This window comes from Astatotilapia calliptera, chromosome 5 (genome assembly GCF_900246225.1).
Source record: "Astatotilapia calliptera chromosome 5, fAstCal1.2, whole genome shotgun sequence".
In the NCBI taxonomy this organism is placed as follows: domain Eukaryota; kingdom Metazoa; phylum Chordata; class Actinopteri; order Cichliformes; family Cichlidae; genus Astatotilapia; species Astatotilapia calliptera.
In genome coordinates this window covers 32,841,542-32,858,219 of record NC_039306.1, presented here as the reverse complement: position 1 = coordinate 32,858,219, position 16,678 = coordinate 32,841,542, and the positions used below count along the sequence as shown (strand labels likewise).

The window sequence follows — 16,678 nt, the reverse complement described above, 5'->3', positions numbered from 1 at the left end:
ATGTTGCCACTGGATCATTGCTATATAAATACATACACGTAATACTCCAGGTGAAGCAAATTTAATCTAGCTTACACGTTTTTTGGGGAGGGGGACTTAAGATGTAACAATATCTCATATATGATGGGGTTGTTATGCGCCTCTGCAACTTCTACTATTCTTGCAATACAAATGATAAACTCTGGTGCCTCCACTTTATAATGCTGTGAAGAAATATAAAATTATGATTTCATTTATTAAGGGATGAAAGCCATCCAAGCCTACCTGGCTCTATGTGAAAAACTAATTGTTCCCACTTATTAAATCATGAATCAACTTTGATCGACCACATTTTTGAAAACCTCAGTTCAGTGTCCCCGAGTACTGCCAATCAAGAAATCACTTAAATAGAAGCTGTCTGACAAAGAGAAGTAGGCTGAAAGATCTCAGTCAATCATGCCACAATAGAAAGAAACAGCTGAGAAACAAAGTCATTGACATCCATCAGCCTGGAAGGGTTACAAAGCTATTTCTTAGGCTTGGAGAGACGTTGGGACAGTGGCGGGCCTTCCCAGGAGTTGCCGGACTACCAGTTACTCCAAGAGCACATCGACGACATGGGGTGGGAAGTTGTAAGAATTTCTCCATTATTATTCCTTTATCAATATTACTTATTGATTACATTCCTTACCAATTTTCTTACCAGTTGCCGTTGGGTTCTCATTGACAATCACCACCAGAAGCAACATTTCAAAGACGTTTCATTCATCCAAATTGACTGCATGCTGTGTAGGTCAATGTTTGTACATGTTGTGATCAGTGTCGGGGTTGTTACTCAAAAAAACTGAAGTTTTACACATATTATACAGAACACTTTTTGTAAAAGTAATGCAGTATTATTTCCAGGAGAAAATCATTTTTATACTATTCAATACGTTACTTTCATGTTTCTCCTTAAAACAATGTGAAAACATTGTCTCATAATTTCCATTTAACAATATAAACTTGAAGGCTCCAGTCTACATAAAAAAAACATAAAACCATAAATTTCACACCCGAGCCTCAACTCTCGCGGCCCGCTACCAAACTGGTCCGTGGCTCGGGGGTTGGGGACCGCTGCTCTATGTTACCACTTTTTCATCGCTTTCCCCTTTCTCATTTATAGTCCATTAGCCGAAACCAGAGCACATCTTCATCCTGTCTTCATCTATTTATGCCCTCACCCCAACCAGTCAGGGCAGATGGCCACCCCTTCCTAAGCCTGGTTCTGCTGGAGGTTCCTTCCTGTTAAAAGGGAGTTTTTCCTTCCCACTGTCACCAAAGGGCTTGCTCATAGGGTCATATAATTGTTTGTTTTTTTCTCTGTTTTCTTTGTTTACTGTAGGGGATTTACCTTACAGTATAAAGCGCCTTGAGGTGACAGTTGTGATTTAGCACTAAATAAATAAATTGAATTGAACTGAATTGAATAGCTGTTGTGCCAGTGTGGTGTTGCTGTTGTTGAGACACACTTGAATGCAGCCTTCCAGCGCTCTGGCTTTATTTTTGGGCCGTCATCTTGCGCTTGTTGTCGGTAGTTATATAAGAAGACACCATATTAGGAGCCTGCATGATGATCGGTGCTGACGTTCGCTTTGTAGACTGGCTTTGACTGAAATGTAAAAATTTATGGATTCGTTAGGATTCAAATAATTAATGTAACATCAAAAAGTCAGGAAGAAATGTATGTTTTCTGAGATAAAGGAGTTGTGTAACTTGTAATAGCAGTTTATTTTTAGTGTTCATCATGTGATTGATTTCCTCAGATTGCTTCTACAGACGCAACTGCGTGGTTGAAAATAGCAGCTTCCGGGTAAGCGAGCTCCAACACATGACAACATTTGACTGTTTCAGGAGCAGATAGTCGTCACGCTTACCCTTGGCTACAAGCTGCAAAGCATATGTTCACCATGTGTGTTTGCCGCTGGACTTCAGCCATCTGAGGGACACTCCGGAAGTCAGGATATCCCCACATGCCTACGAGAGCATCCCTTACTCCTCCCACGCACCTCCACAGGTTTGGACCGGACTGCACCACCATCAGTGTTTCATTACTACACACAGCGAGAGGTCCTTGAGTATAGTGCACCTGCCATCTGCTCCTCCCAGGAAAAAGCCGGTGACTCATAAGGTGTATGTTTATGTCAGAGAGGTGAAAGACACGGATCACGGTGTGTATGAAAAATGTGCCCATAGCCACTGCTCGTGTTTTGAAGCCTCAGCGGAAACAATAAAGGAAAAAAAGAAGAAGGGAAAAACATTTTCTATGTCACAGTGACAGTGTTTTGATGCCGACATCTTGGCTTTTTGGAACCGGAAGTGTACCAGAAAAGCCCCAAGAGCCACAGCTTAAGTTAGCAAACTATATTTAGCTAGCTATATCTGTAAACTATAGGTGTGGGGTAAGTAACAGAAAATTGTGAAATAGAAATTCACTCACCTAAACTGCAGCAGAAACTTTGAGCTGGCGGACTGACCTCAGTAGTTCATAGGCTCCAGTTAGCAGACAGATTAGCACATCTGTCAGTCAAACTAGCCACGCCTCTAACGTTAACATTAAAGTTAGAAATTCATTACATTTAAAAATGGAGGGTATATCCAAAATAAAGTAAATACAGGGCCAGCGCTCTAAATACCGGTACCAATACTTTTACACTGTAAAGGCAGTTTAAGGGGAGAGCAGTGTCACGACTCATGACTTATGAGATGAATCATCATCAATTTGCAATTTCTTCACACGTTTAAATAACGACTAAATCGCTGGGATTTTTACTTTCTGCAACAATTAGTTAACACAACAAGCACATCTTTCAGCTCATCATTTATTCTTAAACTGGGTTTTGTTTTTGAGACCTGGGTCGTAAACATGCCTGTCTCTAAAGGACTGGGTCAGCTTCTGTTGTTTAAATGTACTATAGGCTAGGGCTGTTCATATATATCGGATGATGATATAAAAACATCTATCGTTTCATTTTATGCTATCGTTTCGTGGTGTCGCAAAATAAACTGTTTACGGCAATATTTTTTCATTATTTTGATGGTCACTGTAGTGGCTATATTAATTTCTTTAAGTTCTCTCTTTCTCTTATATTTAATATAACCACACTACAGACAGACAAGTGCTTGTTTTTATGTGTTGTCGTTAGCAACAAGGACGGTAACAGCATCGCGTTTCCGCTTGTTTATTTTCCACTTAAACCTTTCAAATTAAAGCTCAAGATCCTGTTGAGACTTTTCAAAATAAACTGAATCACGTGAAAGATGCAGAGTGTTTATGGATGAGAAGTAAAAAAGAGCCGCCAGGTGCTAAAAAATAAACCTTAGACTCAAACGTTAGAACAGGCTTTTCCCCGCAGCACGCTGTGTAATAAATACTCACAAAGAAAACTGCGGCCGTTACAACTTGTGTCTAAAAATGTATCGTTTCATGCATCGGTTAAAACACTCGACTCCAGCTACATGACGCGCAGCTGGAAACACTTCACGCAAGTCGAGCTGCCCGAGATTCACAGAATTTACAGAAAATGTTACATTTCTGTGATTTATATCGTTATCGGACGATAGATGTCTTATATCGGGATATGAGATTTTGGTCATATCGCACAGCCCTACTATAGGATATAAATTAAATTGACATGGCAGTCAACACAAGAAGATTCAGACATTTTTCATAGTGCATGTTTGTTGTGCGTCTTCTCACCCTCTCCCCGAAAAATAATTTAACACAATTCAGTGGTCTACATATTGATCTTAGATGATAGTAAAAGTATTGATCCTTTCACACTAGTATTGATTGAATATAAATACAAGAGTTGGCTTCGATACTATCGATTTTTGGATTGATCCATCCACCGCTTAAGGAGGGAAACTAACCACAGAGACCAGACATTTTGTGTAGCAGGTTGTGAGGTAGTGATTTAATAGCTGAAGATGGGCCTATGAACATGGTCGTCTGAAGACTTAAGAACCTCTGCTTTATAAACCCCCTGTTACATAAAGTATGTTAGTGAGATAGTTCCAAACGGTGAAAAAACATTTGTTTGGGTAAACCTCTTTCTTCTGGCAGTTCTAGCTCCATTTTTCAACTGTAGTGAAATACCATACTGTAAATATTAGGGACTTCATCACAGCATCTGCCAGTTTGATTAAAGTCCCCCGATAGTCCCAACCACGGCAACCAGCTCCTAACAATAAATACTTTAACAACGCTTTTAACATCTAGTTTGGAAACGGAAATAGTTGTCATCAAGGGACAGTGTCCTCAAGTAAATCCTTAACTGACCAATCGGCACGCATTGCAGAATGATAGAGTAGAATGGGAAAAATTGGCTTTTGCAAGAAAAACAGCAGGAAATAGGTGGTATTTACATTTCGGACACATTAGCAATAATGTATTTGGGAAGAACTAAAACTCTAGACGCAGGTATAAATAATCGTTTTAGCCATTTAGCTTTTGTCTCTGTTCACTTCTATTCCCTGAGAGTCAGTGAGAGGGTCAGCAGGAAGTGCTTTATTTTTCAGCCTCTGATATTTCCACTTGACTGAAATGTTACATTAGGAGGGTTAGTTTATTTTTTATTATTATTTTTTAATATCAGGTAAGAGGCTTCTAATCTCTGAAAGCGGCTTTTCACTCACCTCACTTGCACCTGCTTCGCCTACCATTTTAATGCGTTTGTCATGTAATATTCAGGTTTGACACAACGGTTCGTTCTTATTCCCGTTCCTGTGTCGCCGCATTAAAGCTCATTAGATCAGCAGCTCGCTGCAAATTGGACAAATGCAGTCAGGTGAGCTTGTTTTCACGAGGGAGTTTAAACCCACATGACGTCCCCGGCACAGAGAGCCATTTGTGCGAGGATGACAAAGCGTGAGGATAAGAAACAGGTCACTGCCTGCATTCTGCCAACTAATTGCTGCTTCATCTGATGTGACGAGACGAACTTCACTCAAATGTTATAAATCTAAAACTGACATAAATCTAGGGGATTACAACCCATTCATCAGCCGTAGCCAGCTATCATCCGTCAGCCTAATTCTGACCTCTGTGAGGAAAAAAACAACTTTGAATCACATTTCTAAAATATCCCACATATCTCTTGTGCTTTTTGAAATTAAAATATGATCTGAAACACACACAATGTACACACAAGACCAGGAGAGTTTGTTTTTACAAATTTGAAAGCCTGTATTGTGCAGACAATAAATAGTGCTTACAAAGGGATTTTCATCTTGTACACAGACAAGGTTTCTGTTTAAGAACATGTACACTGTCGATATGAAAATCATCATCAACTGAATCAGCTCCGACACAGCTCGGGGATGTGACTACTGATACTGGAGTGGGATTGGTCGACTCGGTCACATGCACGTGCCCCTCCTCCCGTGTCAAAAAAAGAGCGTCTTTTAAAAGAGTCCGTTTACAAAAACAAAAAGAAGTCAATGCTTTGTTTATTATGGCGAATGCGCAACCTCAGCTCTTCCTGCTCCGCTGACGAGGTGAAGTGAGGGTTAAGGAGATGGTCTTCTGAGCAGAAGTGGAGCTTGCTGCATGCCCCCCCCCCCCTGTCCTTCTGCTGGCAGATCCATTTCTAGAGACATAGCCTCCAAAGGTTCAACGGACCCAAATATCAGGACACCCAGTGGCTGCAGGCCAATGGAAGACTTTGTGCAAGGTCTTCACTAAAGAAACCAGATTTAAGCAACTCTTCACAGAAGAAACCTTGCTAAGGCCGGTGGAACCTGCGAAGCAGAAAAGGGGGGAAAGAGTGAGCATGGTTTCATCAATCAACAGTCCTATTATTACCAAATGGACAGGGCACTTAAAAAAAATGGGGTCTTGCGTAAGCACAACCCCAGCTAATTCTTTTTTTTTTTAGCTACAGACAGTCCTGACAGAAGCAAAACGTAAGCTGAATATGTGCGGACATTCATTATAGCCGAGAGGTGGTGCAAATTTTTTCCCCCCCCATCTCAAGGGCCCCGGCTGCAGCTAAATTTAAGCTCTACTCTGCAGGGTGTGCACTCATTGATGTTGAATAATGCACTTTCCATTCTTTGCACAATGTCAAACCGAACCCCGTCCGCTAACAGTAAAGCTAGCAGAAATATAAAGAAAGGAAGCACCGGTGACGCCGTGCTCACACACTGACCTTGTCAGATGCTTGCTCGAAGAATGAACTTCCATCTCGTTGCTTTTGAACTCGTTCAGCTCCTTCCGTATCGCCGCCTGCGAAAACAAAAGCAACATCAAGCGTGAGCCCAGGTGTGCCCTCCCTCGAAACCCAAACGCGGTCGCTCAGGTGGTGGAGCTCAAATTAGGGGGGAACATCTGTTGTTTGGGCTCAGATTATATAAGCTTACATGGGTTTTTAGGAAGTGAAAAAAAAAGTGAAAGTGGCCCAAACTGAATGCAAATAAATGCGCATTAATGGGAAACCAGGAGCAACAATATAACCATCTTCCTCCTCTCACCCCTACCAGTCACAACAGTTGGGTGACCCTGCCCGAGTATGGTTCTCTTCCTGTTAAAAGGGAGTTTTTCCTTCCCATTGTTGCCAAGAGCCAACTTATAGTTCTGACTGTTGGTGTGCTCTCTGTTATTGGAAGGTTGTTACTTTACATTTTAAAGCACCTTGAGGCAACTGTTAATGTGATTTGGTGCCATATAAATAATTTGAATTGATCTGAATTATGTGATGGATTAACCAATTGCAAATGATACATTTATGAATATTTATTGGGTCAAGAAGAAACACTGTCCAATAGGATCTAATGATTGGCAATCATCCAACAATCAAATACTGGATGCTAAATCATCTTTTTTATAAATACCCTCCAAAAAAGGAGACAACACAACAATTAAACAACAACAAAAAAAAGAGACGTTTAAAGACTATGTGCTTTAAAAAAAAAAAAAAAAAACAACAGTGAAGAAGTTTCAGCTACCTTGTCAGCAGCTGACAGTCTGGTCCAGGGCTTGTCGGCTCTCCTGTCATAGTCCTGAGCTTTGGCCACTTCCACATAGTCGCTGAAACGAATTAGGATCTTTCTGTCCCGCAACTCATCTACCGTCGGCCGCTGGTTCAACTGGAAAACAAAACAAAACAACCAAATGGTTTCAGCTTATTCATGCAATCAATGGAATTGGTGATAGAAGCTAAATATTTTTTATAAAGCAACAGTGAGTGTGCTGTTGGGGTTCCTGCGGTGAACCCAAACATGGGAAATTCTTACCTTTCTGTTCAGCCGCTGTTTGATCTCCCTCCTCTCCTCCTGCTCAGTCTGGTCATTTCTCTCTGTTGACACATGAAAGGACAAACATTAGATGTGAAAAATGAGGCAAAATGATAGACGCTCAGGTAATCTGTCTGTGATTAACAGAGCCAGTGTGTCTGATCCTCCTTGCAATCAATATCCCCTAGTGAGCCAGCGTGCAGCAGCGCTCAGAAGAAGGAATGCAAGTCAGTCAGAGAGCGAGACTGGAGCAGATTAGGCCTCTAATAGGATTGATCTTTATTATACAGCCCAGAGATCCCTCAATGTCACTTCATTTATTTTTAATCTCGTTTCATTTGAAATTTTGGTCAACTAGTCTGGCAGCTTAAAGCAGGGCTGGCACCTGAGCGCATTTCTTTCTTTTTCATTCAACAGGAAAACACGATTCCAAATATTAAAATTTTTTGAATGTTCTGTGCTAGACAGTGCGTGTCATGCCAAAGGGCTAGCTGTTTGGCTTAAACACATGCCCCTGTGTGGAGAGAGAAAGGGGCAGCTGTCGAGGGCTCACAGGTGGCTCAGAGACACACAGATGTACAAAATCTAGGTCTCCTCACACACTCTTTCATAAGCGTTCTGTTCTTTCAGGGCAGCGGGACTAATTCCACTGCTTGGAGCGCTACAATCAAACAATTTCTTGCTGCAAAAATGCAGTTAGAACCACAGTGAAGTATGTTCTTATTACTGGGACTGCACGGGAACAATTTCCACATAATACGTGGACACTGTGTAATCAGAGGGGGACCGTTATCTGCTGAAAAAAGAGAATTTGGCCATGATAACTACAGCCTCCTACAAACAAAAAGCAGAGCTGCCATTCTCAATTCAATTCAATTCAAAACTTTATTGATCCTGAAGGTTGACCCCGAAGGAAATTGGGTAATGACTGATTATGAAGCTTTCCGTCATTATCCACTTATTTAAAAATATTATCTATTTGTCCATGTGGCATGAGAGTCCAAAGTAACTTATTAAAGTAGTATTAAAGATATATGAAACGACCAAAGTCTGAAATAAATAAGAAGTGGACCATTAAGTCAATGTAAACTCCGGGAGCACCTGACTGTAATATTACAATTAGGATCAGAAACTTCGTTTTTTAAGACGCAGGCCTGCCATGAAGTGGGAGTGGAAAGCTCCGTGGATGCTCGCTTTACTTACGCTTCAAAATGTTCCGGCTCTCCAGCTCCTCCACTGCCGGCCTCTGGCTCAGTCTCCTGCGGAAAAACACCAGAATTACGTTCTGGACCATGTTTTCCTCCCACAGCACCCGTCAATAGTCTTTTCAGTCCTTTCACTGCTACTAGCACTTGGCGCGCTTGTGCCGGTGCGCAGAGCGCCGAGAGCTGCGCATCCAAAACGCGTTCCACCTCGAGTCCGACGCGCTGCTCGTTTTGGTCTTTGAAGTATTACAACTCCACATCGGGAACTCAAAGTCAGGCCCCGCGTTTCGCAGCTCCGTGGAAAGGAAATAATGTGAGATTGTCCCTGACTCTGCTCCGTTTGGAGGCTGCTCGAGCAGACGCTGAGTTTAGAGAGCGAGGAGCGCTGGTTGGCTGCTCGGTGGAGTCCCCGCGGACGTTCGGGGGATGAGGAGAGAGCTCTGCGATGCGCGCTGAGTGGACTGAGAGTGGTGCAGCACCGCCTGCCTCCTTTTTAGCTCACTACTAATGTGAAGGGGTGGGACTGAGGAGGAGATTCCTTGTGTACCCACTCACACGCAACACACGCACACACACAGACGGCTGCGATGAAGCGAGCTGTTCTGTATTGAAACACGTTTACAGGATCAGGGGCATTTCCAGGAATTTAACATGGGGTGGTAGAGGAGCATCAACGAAAGAGGGGGATTAGAAGAAATATATAACAAAAGGGGAAAAAGAAAATTACTGCCTAAAATTTAGTGGACAATTTAGCAACTAACAATGCGGTTTTTTCTTTTATGGACAGACCAAATACGCGTTAGTAACGACATTTTAACGACAAAAAAAGCTATAAAATGCAGATCTGTTAGTTTATTCTCATTAACTGTTTTATTTTTTGTAAGGTAAAGATGCTACAGCCATACAGAGAAAATCCCTCTGAGCAATCACTTGGGAAGGAAAAACTCCCTTTTAGCAGGAAGAAACTTCCGGAACCAAATTCAGAGAGCGGTTGGGAGCGCAGGACAGGCCAGAAACATTTATTTAGCGCAAGAATTTCAGAAAACCGTGAAAGCTTAACCCCATTTGAAATCCTAAAATTATGCGTTCTGCCCACTTCTTAAGACTTTTTCATTTTCAGCAAAGAAATGTAAGACAAAGGAAACATCCCCACTGTTGACAACCTCCAAGCAATACATTTTTTGGCATTTTCTTTCCAATAAATTAATTAAATAAGTAACTGTTCTGCAATTGACTGGCCTAATCAGTCCAGCACTAACAATGCAGTCATGTGGGCAGATGCTCAGCCCTACATACAAGCTGTACTCATGTGTTAATTCCTTGCAGCTTTTGAGCGGTTTGACAGACTCAGAAGGGAATCATAAACATCAGATGATGTTGAATGGTGTAGAAATCTATCATACATTTCCGCCCTGCCACCTATACATATACAGATTCATAGAAAATGTTCATTTTTTATGATTCTGTTTACATTTAGTTCTTTCAAAATAGGCTCAAGGTATTAAAAAGAAATCCTTGTTGGCTTCTACTGCTCTTTGCATATGTAGGACAGCATTAACAGACTGTCCAGCTGCTCAGAGGGGAAAGATTCCAGATGTAACAGCAGTTACAGCCACTAATGTGATGCAAAGTGATCCTGAACACTGCGCGGAGAAAAAGCACCTTCCCTCATTTAGCAAAAGGTTAAACTCTGCTGTCCCAACTTGTGTACAAAATAGTCCATCGCTGACCAAAGATTGTCTGAGGGAAGATAAGTCACCGTGTGGCACAGTCATAGCAAGCATTTACATACTGTACTCCTATCACCTCCAACAGACACATCGAAATCTAGCTGATGCAGTCAGTTTTCACGTCTCCTTAATCCAGTTCAACTGTCATTCATATCATATAACGATTAAAAGCAGCCAACTTAAGTCAAAGTTCAGTAAATACCAGGGATCTCTGGCATAAACATGAATCAGTGATTACTTTCAAATTCTGTTTTGAGTGCGTTGGGTAGCTGTTACTGTATCATGGTAAATGCATCATGTATGTATCAGAGTAGGACTGTGCAAAAATCCTTGTACTTGACCATTTTCAGAGGTTTTGTTTGTTTACCAACTTAACACTAACCTATGAGTCATTCAACCATAAAAAAAAGGCATCAGACTCAAGGAATGAATCGATGTTTGTCTACACATAACAGACAACTTAGCAAAGAATCAGTTTTAAACAGTATCTTTAGACACTTTGTAACCATCAGTCTGTCTCAAAAACATCATTCATTCTGTATTTCTGTACCTGAATCTATGGAAAATGCCGCAGATAACACAGTCTGACAGGCATAAACTAGTATTTTTTAACCCAATGAGATATTAGCTGAAAATGTGGTATATCTTAGCATGGTGTGCATTGAGTCTTTAAAAAATGTGAGGAAACTGGAAAAGTGGAGGCCAAAAAATGCACCGAGCAAATAACAGAAAAATTTCACAAGCTGCAGCATTTGTAGCGCAGGCCTAAAATAAGCCCGTCCTGTGATGGCGTCAGCTGTAACTGGGATCTCAGACGACTAGCAATACAGGACCACAGACGCGGCGGCACTGGAGGCCTGCAAGGAGTCAGCGTGCTAAATGGAGCGGAGCTGTACTTGGATGTGTGGCGTGCGGCACAAAACCGTTCAGGTCAGCAGCACTTCCCTTGGTTCGCGGAGCAAGTCATATGAGCTGCAGCAGGCGAAAGGGTATCAGATGTATTTTGCGTTAGAAAATTTAGGTGCAGTGGATTAAAATCAAATACTTAATGCAAGCTGCATAAAAGCACGAGTGAGTCAGCCTGTTTTTGTATTTTGCCAAAAAATCCTAATGGGCTATTAGTCACAGACTCCTGCAGCGATGTGCGCTTCACAAGTGCTCGCCCACTCTGTTTGGGCAGAGGTAAAAGTTCCTTGTTTGTTGAAGAACTCACAAGCATGTCAAAGCGATGAGCCGCCTGTAAGAGCAGGGGCTGATGGGAATGTCAGCCCATAAAAAGTGGAGGAGAATGGGATGAGTCAGGCGCCACGGGCCAGGCGGCGGCCTGCTACTGCCCACTGAGGTGTGTCCTAATCCCTCGCTCCTTCCCCTCAGTGAGAGAGCCCGAGGACAGCGGTGCCACGCTCGGATGTGGAGTCTGAGTGAGCCCAGGATGGCCCTGGGGACCGAGGAGGTGGGGGCTTGTTGCTAAAGGAACCTTCTTTGTACCAGAAGCTCAATATTTATGTAACGTGGTTGTGGAGGACTCTGTTGTGTTTAAATGTTGACCTGGATAACTCTCTCTCTGTTGCTAGGTCCATCAAATATGAACGACTTTGAGGTCGGTCCTAGTTTGGTCAACAGTATATTCCATTACTGAGATCACTTCAAACTGAAACTCTATAACCTCTTAATTCACGTTAGAGCAAAGCTCCAGTAAATAATTCAAACATCCACCAACTAGCTTGTAAAGTTATTTTTCTCCTCAAAGCCTTGCTGTGCTATTGATGATCTATGAATGGGAGGCATTCAAACACTCCAAGACCAAGAATCAATTCTTTATCTAGACAGTTGTTGATCTCCAAGGCTTTGCCCTTTTCTTCAGGTCCACAGATCAAGTGAAGGATGATTTCTCGCTTTTGAACAACCTGCTGGGAGCACAGTGTGCAAGAAACCATTTTATAATAGCTCAGTCTCTCTACAGGTTACTGTACATTGGCTATACACTTTTCACAATGAAGGCAGAACAGCATGAAATCAACCAAACCCTTCCAAACTAAATTCATTCTCAATCATTTCACTATCCCAGATCAGGTCCCGGGTGTGTAAACATGAAAACAAAGAGCCTTGTGATTCACACGGGACAAACTGATCCTTGTAGCAAAGCTTCCGTGTTGATACCAAAACTGATGGTGACAGGTACGCAACAACTTCTGTAGGTGTTCTTGATGATATTTTAGAGCTTGTCATTTCCTGTAAAATGACTAATCATCCTGCAGGATGTGTTGCATCCTGATTTGACACGAAACACATATGAACATGTGTCAGCAGATAGCCTTTACTTGTTTAAATTGTTGTACTCTGTTTGCAATAAACAACTCGTGGTAAATGCAGGAAGCTGCCATGACAATAGAAACATGAGCTTTTTTTGGTGGCATTCTGTGACCTGGTGTTGGCACAACAGATAAACTGACCATATATAGTAAAGTGTAATGTAGATGTTATGTAAAAGGGCAAAGAAATTAGGGTTAAACTAAGTGACTGAAGTGATTACCAGTTGAAGGAAAGAATACACTAGCTGACATGACCTTCTTAAGCCTGGAAAGTCCACATGTGATCAAAGGTTAATGCAGTTAATGTCGGCAAGTGAACATGCTCACAAAGCATGTTTAATGTTTACTTTGGTTTAAGACCAGATATCTGCAAAATCACATTCAAATCTGTGTTTTTCACTAATTAGCAAAGTTTAGCATGCTAAAATTAACAAAGTCCAGCCAATCAAAGACAAAGGTAAATATTGACATGAATGTGGTGCTAGATGAAAAGTTAAATAAGGCAAACACATTTAACCAACTTAAAAAGAAACATTTAAACATCACAGTTTAGACAATATAAATGTCTTTGCCAAGTTTTCACTGTCCATGAGACAAAATAATACTGACACAGCCATAGCAAGCCATGAAATAAGTGTAAAGGAACATCGAGACGAGTGGTGATAGAAAAACTAGCGCACCAACATCTTAACTACAAGCATGGTTAAAATTCTTTATCTGGTTTTCTTTAGCAATGGATATCCATTAGTCAACATAGCAGATGTAAAAATCTATTTCTGATTCTGTTTGCATATTGACCAGTCTAACGGTCAACTTGAGGACCACAATCAGTCCTAGATACTGCATGTACAAAGGCCAGACTGTAACAAAACAACTACACTCTATTCTCTATGGCTGCAGTTGTAGCAGTGGGTGACAGGCAAATAAAAATAGCTGTATGTTACATCTTTGATCGTCAGCGATCTAACCCTAATTTGGCGTGAGGCTGAAAAGAAAATCAACCAGTGATCAGAGTGGGTGCAAAGGCTTTCAGACTTTTGGCATTTCAATGAGAGGGTTCTCACAGCTAGAACTCTAGAGGGGGGAAAAGCCATTGTATAACGTTAATTACTGCTTGTGGGACAGGGACGGTCTACAGTGGTGACAACATGTAATTTGAGGATTTCGCTTTATGCCATATATGTGCAGGCTGTGTCATCCGGTGCTTACGTCTACCCAACTGTTTTACAGTATCTGCCAACTCCAGCCCTGTAACTGGAGTGATGCCCGGCTGTGATGCTGCTCACTATAAAGACACAAATAGAAACCGGAGGGGCACATTCTGAGAAAAGAGTCCCTCGTGTGAAACCACAAAAACGAGAACTACACACTGGCTTCATTTTTTAACACCTCAGCTGACTACAAAACTAAAGCGATGGCTCGAGGAGGGTGGGTCAGCTGGCTTTTTACTCTGTAAAGTTGACCAGGGTTCTTTATTTTCAAACCATACACTGTGGTGTAATGTGGTAATGGGGTCTGATTTCTGGAGTTTGAGGAGAGGTCAAGTAGTCTGATTATGGGAGCGATGGTAGGAAGTGTTAATTATCACTGGCCAATTCACTAATCAACCTCCTCCAAATTTTTCATATTTTCCACAGCACTGATAAAAGTTGACGAGAGGGTTCCCGATGCTATAAACGGACCAAACTTCAGTCAGGAGAACAACTGAGATAATCCATCCACAATAAGAGGTTAGTCACTAATTTACTGCTGACAGACTGACAGTGATCACTGCCTTTAAAAAAAACAAAACAAAAAAAAATGTAATTAATTAATTTTTTTAGGGGGCTTGTTCAGATGAAATAGCATTAAAACATGTTAAAAAGACAACAACCTTAATAAACGCAGAGTAGTTTGGACCCAGAAGCAGAGTTCATACATCATCACTTAAACACCGGGTTGGCATCTCTGTCGCTGCTCTCAAACGGTTTTTACTCTACTGACATTCAGAAGCCATATTAATAAATATGTCGTCTTCTGCTCCTCTTGTATATGGGGTCCCTCATGTGTCGTTCTTTGGACCACTGCTTTTTTCATTTTATGTATTACTGCTGTCTTGTGTATTTATTCATATTATTTGTATAACTGGAGGGCCCTTACAATATAAAGCGCCTTGAGGCAACCACTGTTGTGATTTGGCGCTATATAAATAAAATTGAATTGAACTAAGAGCTTCGAAAGCATCTCCCACCATTGCTATGCTGAGGATACACAGCTCTATTTGTCTGTTAGGCCTAACAACACTTAGCAGCCTCTCCTACCTTAGAGAATGCTTTATTGCTATTACTAAATGAATGCCGTAAAATGGCCTCATTCTCAATCCTGTCAAAAATGAAGATCTTGTGTTTACTCCTGCTGTCGCGTCTACAGAGGTCAGTTATTACATCAAACTCCTTGCAATCAAGATAAATTCATCTGCTGTGAACCCAGGCTGCTGCTGAGATCTTATTCTACACCTTATTCATCTCCAGCCATCAGATCTGAGTCTGTGGATTGTTCTACGCCGTGAGGCTGTTGCATCTATATTTTAGAACAGCCTTCCTCAGTGCTTTCTTTAAACAGGTTCATGTTTCCTTCACGTTTCCCACATTATTTGCTGGCTAGAGTTCACATCTAATGTATGTATGGAAGTATGCACATAGAAACAAATGTAAGGTACACTCCATGTATGTTTTCATCTAAACTGTGAAGCACTTGATAACTGTGTGCTTTAAAAACTGCTACACAAATAAAGTTATTATTATTGTCATCAGGAAACCCTGAGTTTCTGTGTGCTTCACCACGCAGGCCAACCTCCGGTAGATCACACGGGTTCTTGTTTAGTTTGTCATTTCTCCGTGCAGTGTAGAAATACGGCTGTTTGTCGTCTAAATTCCTTGAGCACTCTGTGCTGACTGGACGCATGGGCACCATAACACCTGCTACAATATTCTCTGCACGCACAACTGATGAAACAGGCAGGGTTATTCCTGCATAGAGGAATTTCTGGAACTCCACCATAACAGGTTGTAGCCAATATCCAAAAGTTACAGACTTCGGCCAAACAAAGAGACGTAGAGTCATTGAATCAATCGAGTGACTCAAGAATGCAACGTCCATTTTGGCCCAACGTCCACATGTTGCTGCAGAGTCTGAATTCTATGCAAATTCACTTTTTTAAGAAGCTGTTTTGTAAATTGAAAGTTTTTGGTATAACATTTGCACTCCCTTCATTTTGCTTCTACACCTTTATCTGCTTTACTATTATAACGATAACATGTGGCTAGCTAATGTTAGACACAGCTCTTTGGTGCCCTCCTGTATTTAGGCTTCGACTGAATCCTTACTTCTACTATCATACATGCAGTCCTGTGTTATGATAATATTAACAAGAAATTCATGTCATGACATAAAAACAGCTTGCTGTTTAAATATGAAACAGCTTGTTACAAAAACAACTATAGCATCATGTGATTTCTATACACCAACAAGGACAGGTCTAGAGGACAAAGGACACTTGATGACATTGTCTGCACAGTTCAGCAGAAAATTTGCTCCAGTGAATAAAACATCTTATCTTTTGCAGGTCAAACAGTCCCAAACGAGATAAGAGCAGATAAAAGAAGAGTGACTGGTCACACTTATTAGCAGTTATTACGTTGATTAGATACTCGTGTTATTTTTCTTTCCTGAGGTTTGGACATTTGGAACTGCTGGAAATGTTTTTTTTGCATCACATACACTGCACAACAAAGCAGCAGGCCTTGCTTTTGTCGACTGCACTCTCCGCTGCTGTGAAAGTCCTCAAGACTCACACACTTCTGCTTCTGGGAAAGTAATCTTTTTACCAAGCAAACTTTTTTTTTTCTTGCCTGCAGGACAGAAAAAAAAAAAGAATAGGAGTGAGGGGGGAAACCCAAGGAAAGCAATCATTAATATTTCATGTCGGCTGAAACAGATTATAAAACTGAAAGTTTTCTCAGCTGCAAGGAAGAGCAGCCTGCTGCCATCTGACAGCCTCGGTTGCCTGGAAACTGCTATTGTGTCAAATGCAGCACATGGTGATATCATTTGAAAGGAAATCCTTTTATGTCAGTGGAATGATTAAATTAAGCCCAGCTTTCTCAGCTCTGGCACTCGAACGCTTGTCTTTCTTTAC

The 16,678-nt window shown here is 41.4% G+C and overlaps 1 protein-coding gene across 4 annotated transcripts in view; it reads right to left on the bottom strand.

The window, feature by feature from the left end:
• Nucleotides 1-5,181: 5,181 nt before the first annotated feature.
• phactr3b (phosphatase and actin regulator 3b) overlaps nucleotides 5,182-16,678 on the bottom strand; it is a 60,465-nt gene continuing 48,968 nt past the window's right edge. For all 4 annotated transcript variants that reach the window (XM_026168971.1, XM_026168974.1, XM_026168973.1 and 1 more), the window contains exons 9-13: nucleotides 8,458-8,513; nucleotides 7,255-7,316; nucleotides 6,967-7,107; nucleotides 6,171-6,247; nucleotides 5,182-5,760 (exon numbers count right to left, since the gene is read on the bottom strand). In XM_026168971.1, coding sequence (XP_026024756.1) covers nucleotides 5,745-5,760; nucleotides 6,171-6,247; nucleotides 6,967-7,107; nucleotides 7,255-7,316; nucleotides 8,458-8,513 — 352 coding nt within the window. In that variant the 3' untranslated portion in view covers nucleotides 5,182-5,744. The remainder of the gene's footprint in view (nucleotides 5,761-6,170; nucleotides 6,248-6,966; nucleotides 7,108-7,254; nucleotides 7,317-8,457; nucleotides 8,514-16,678) is intronic.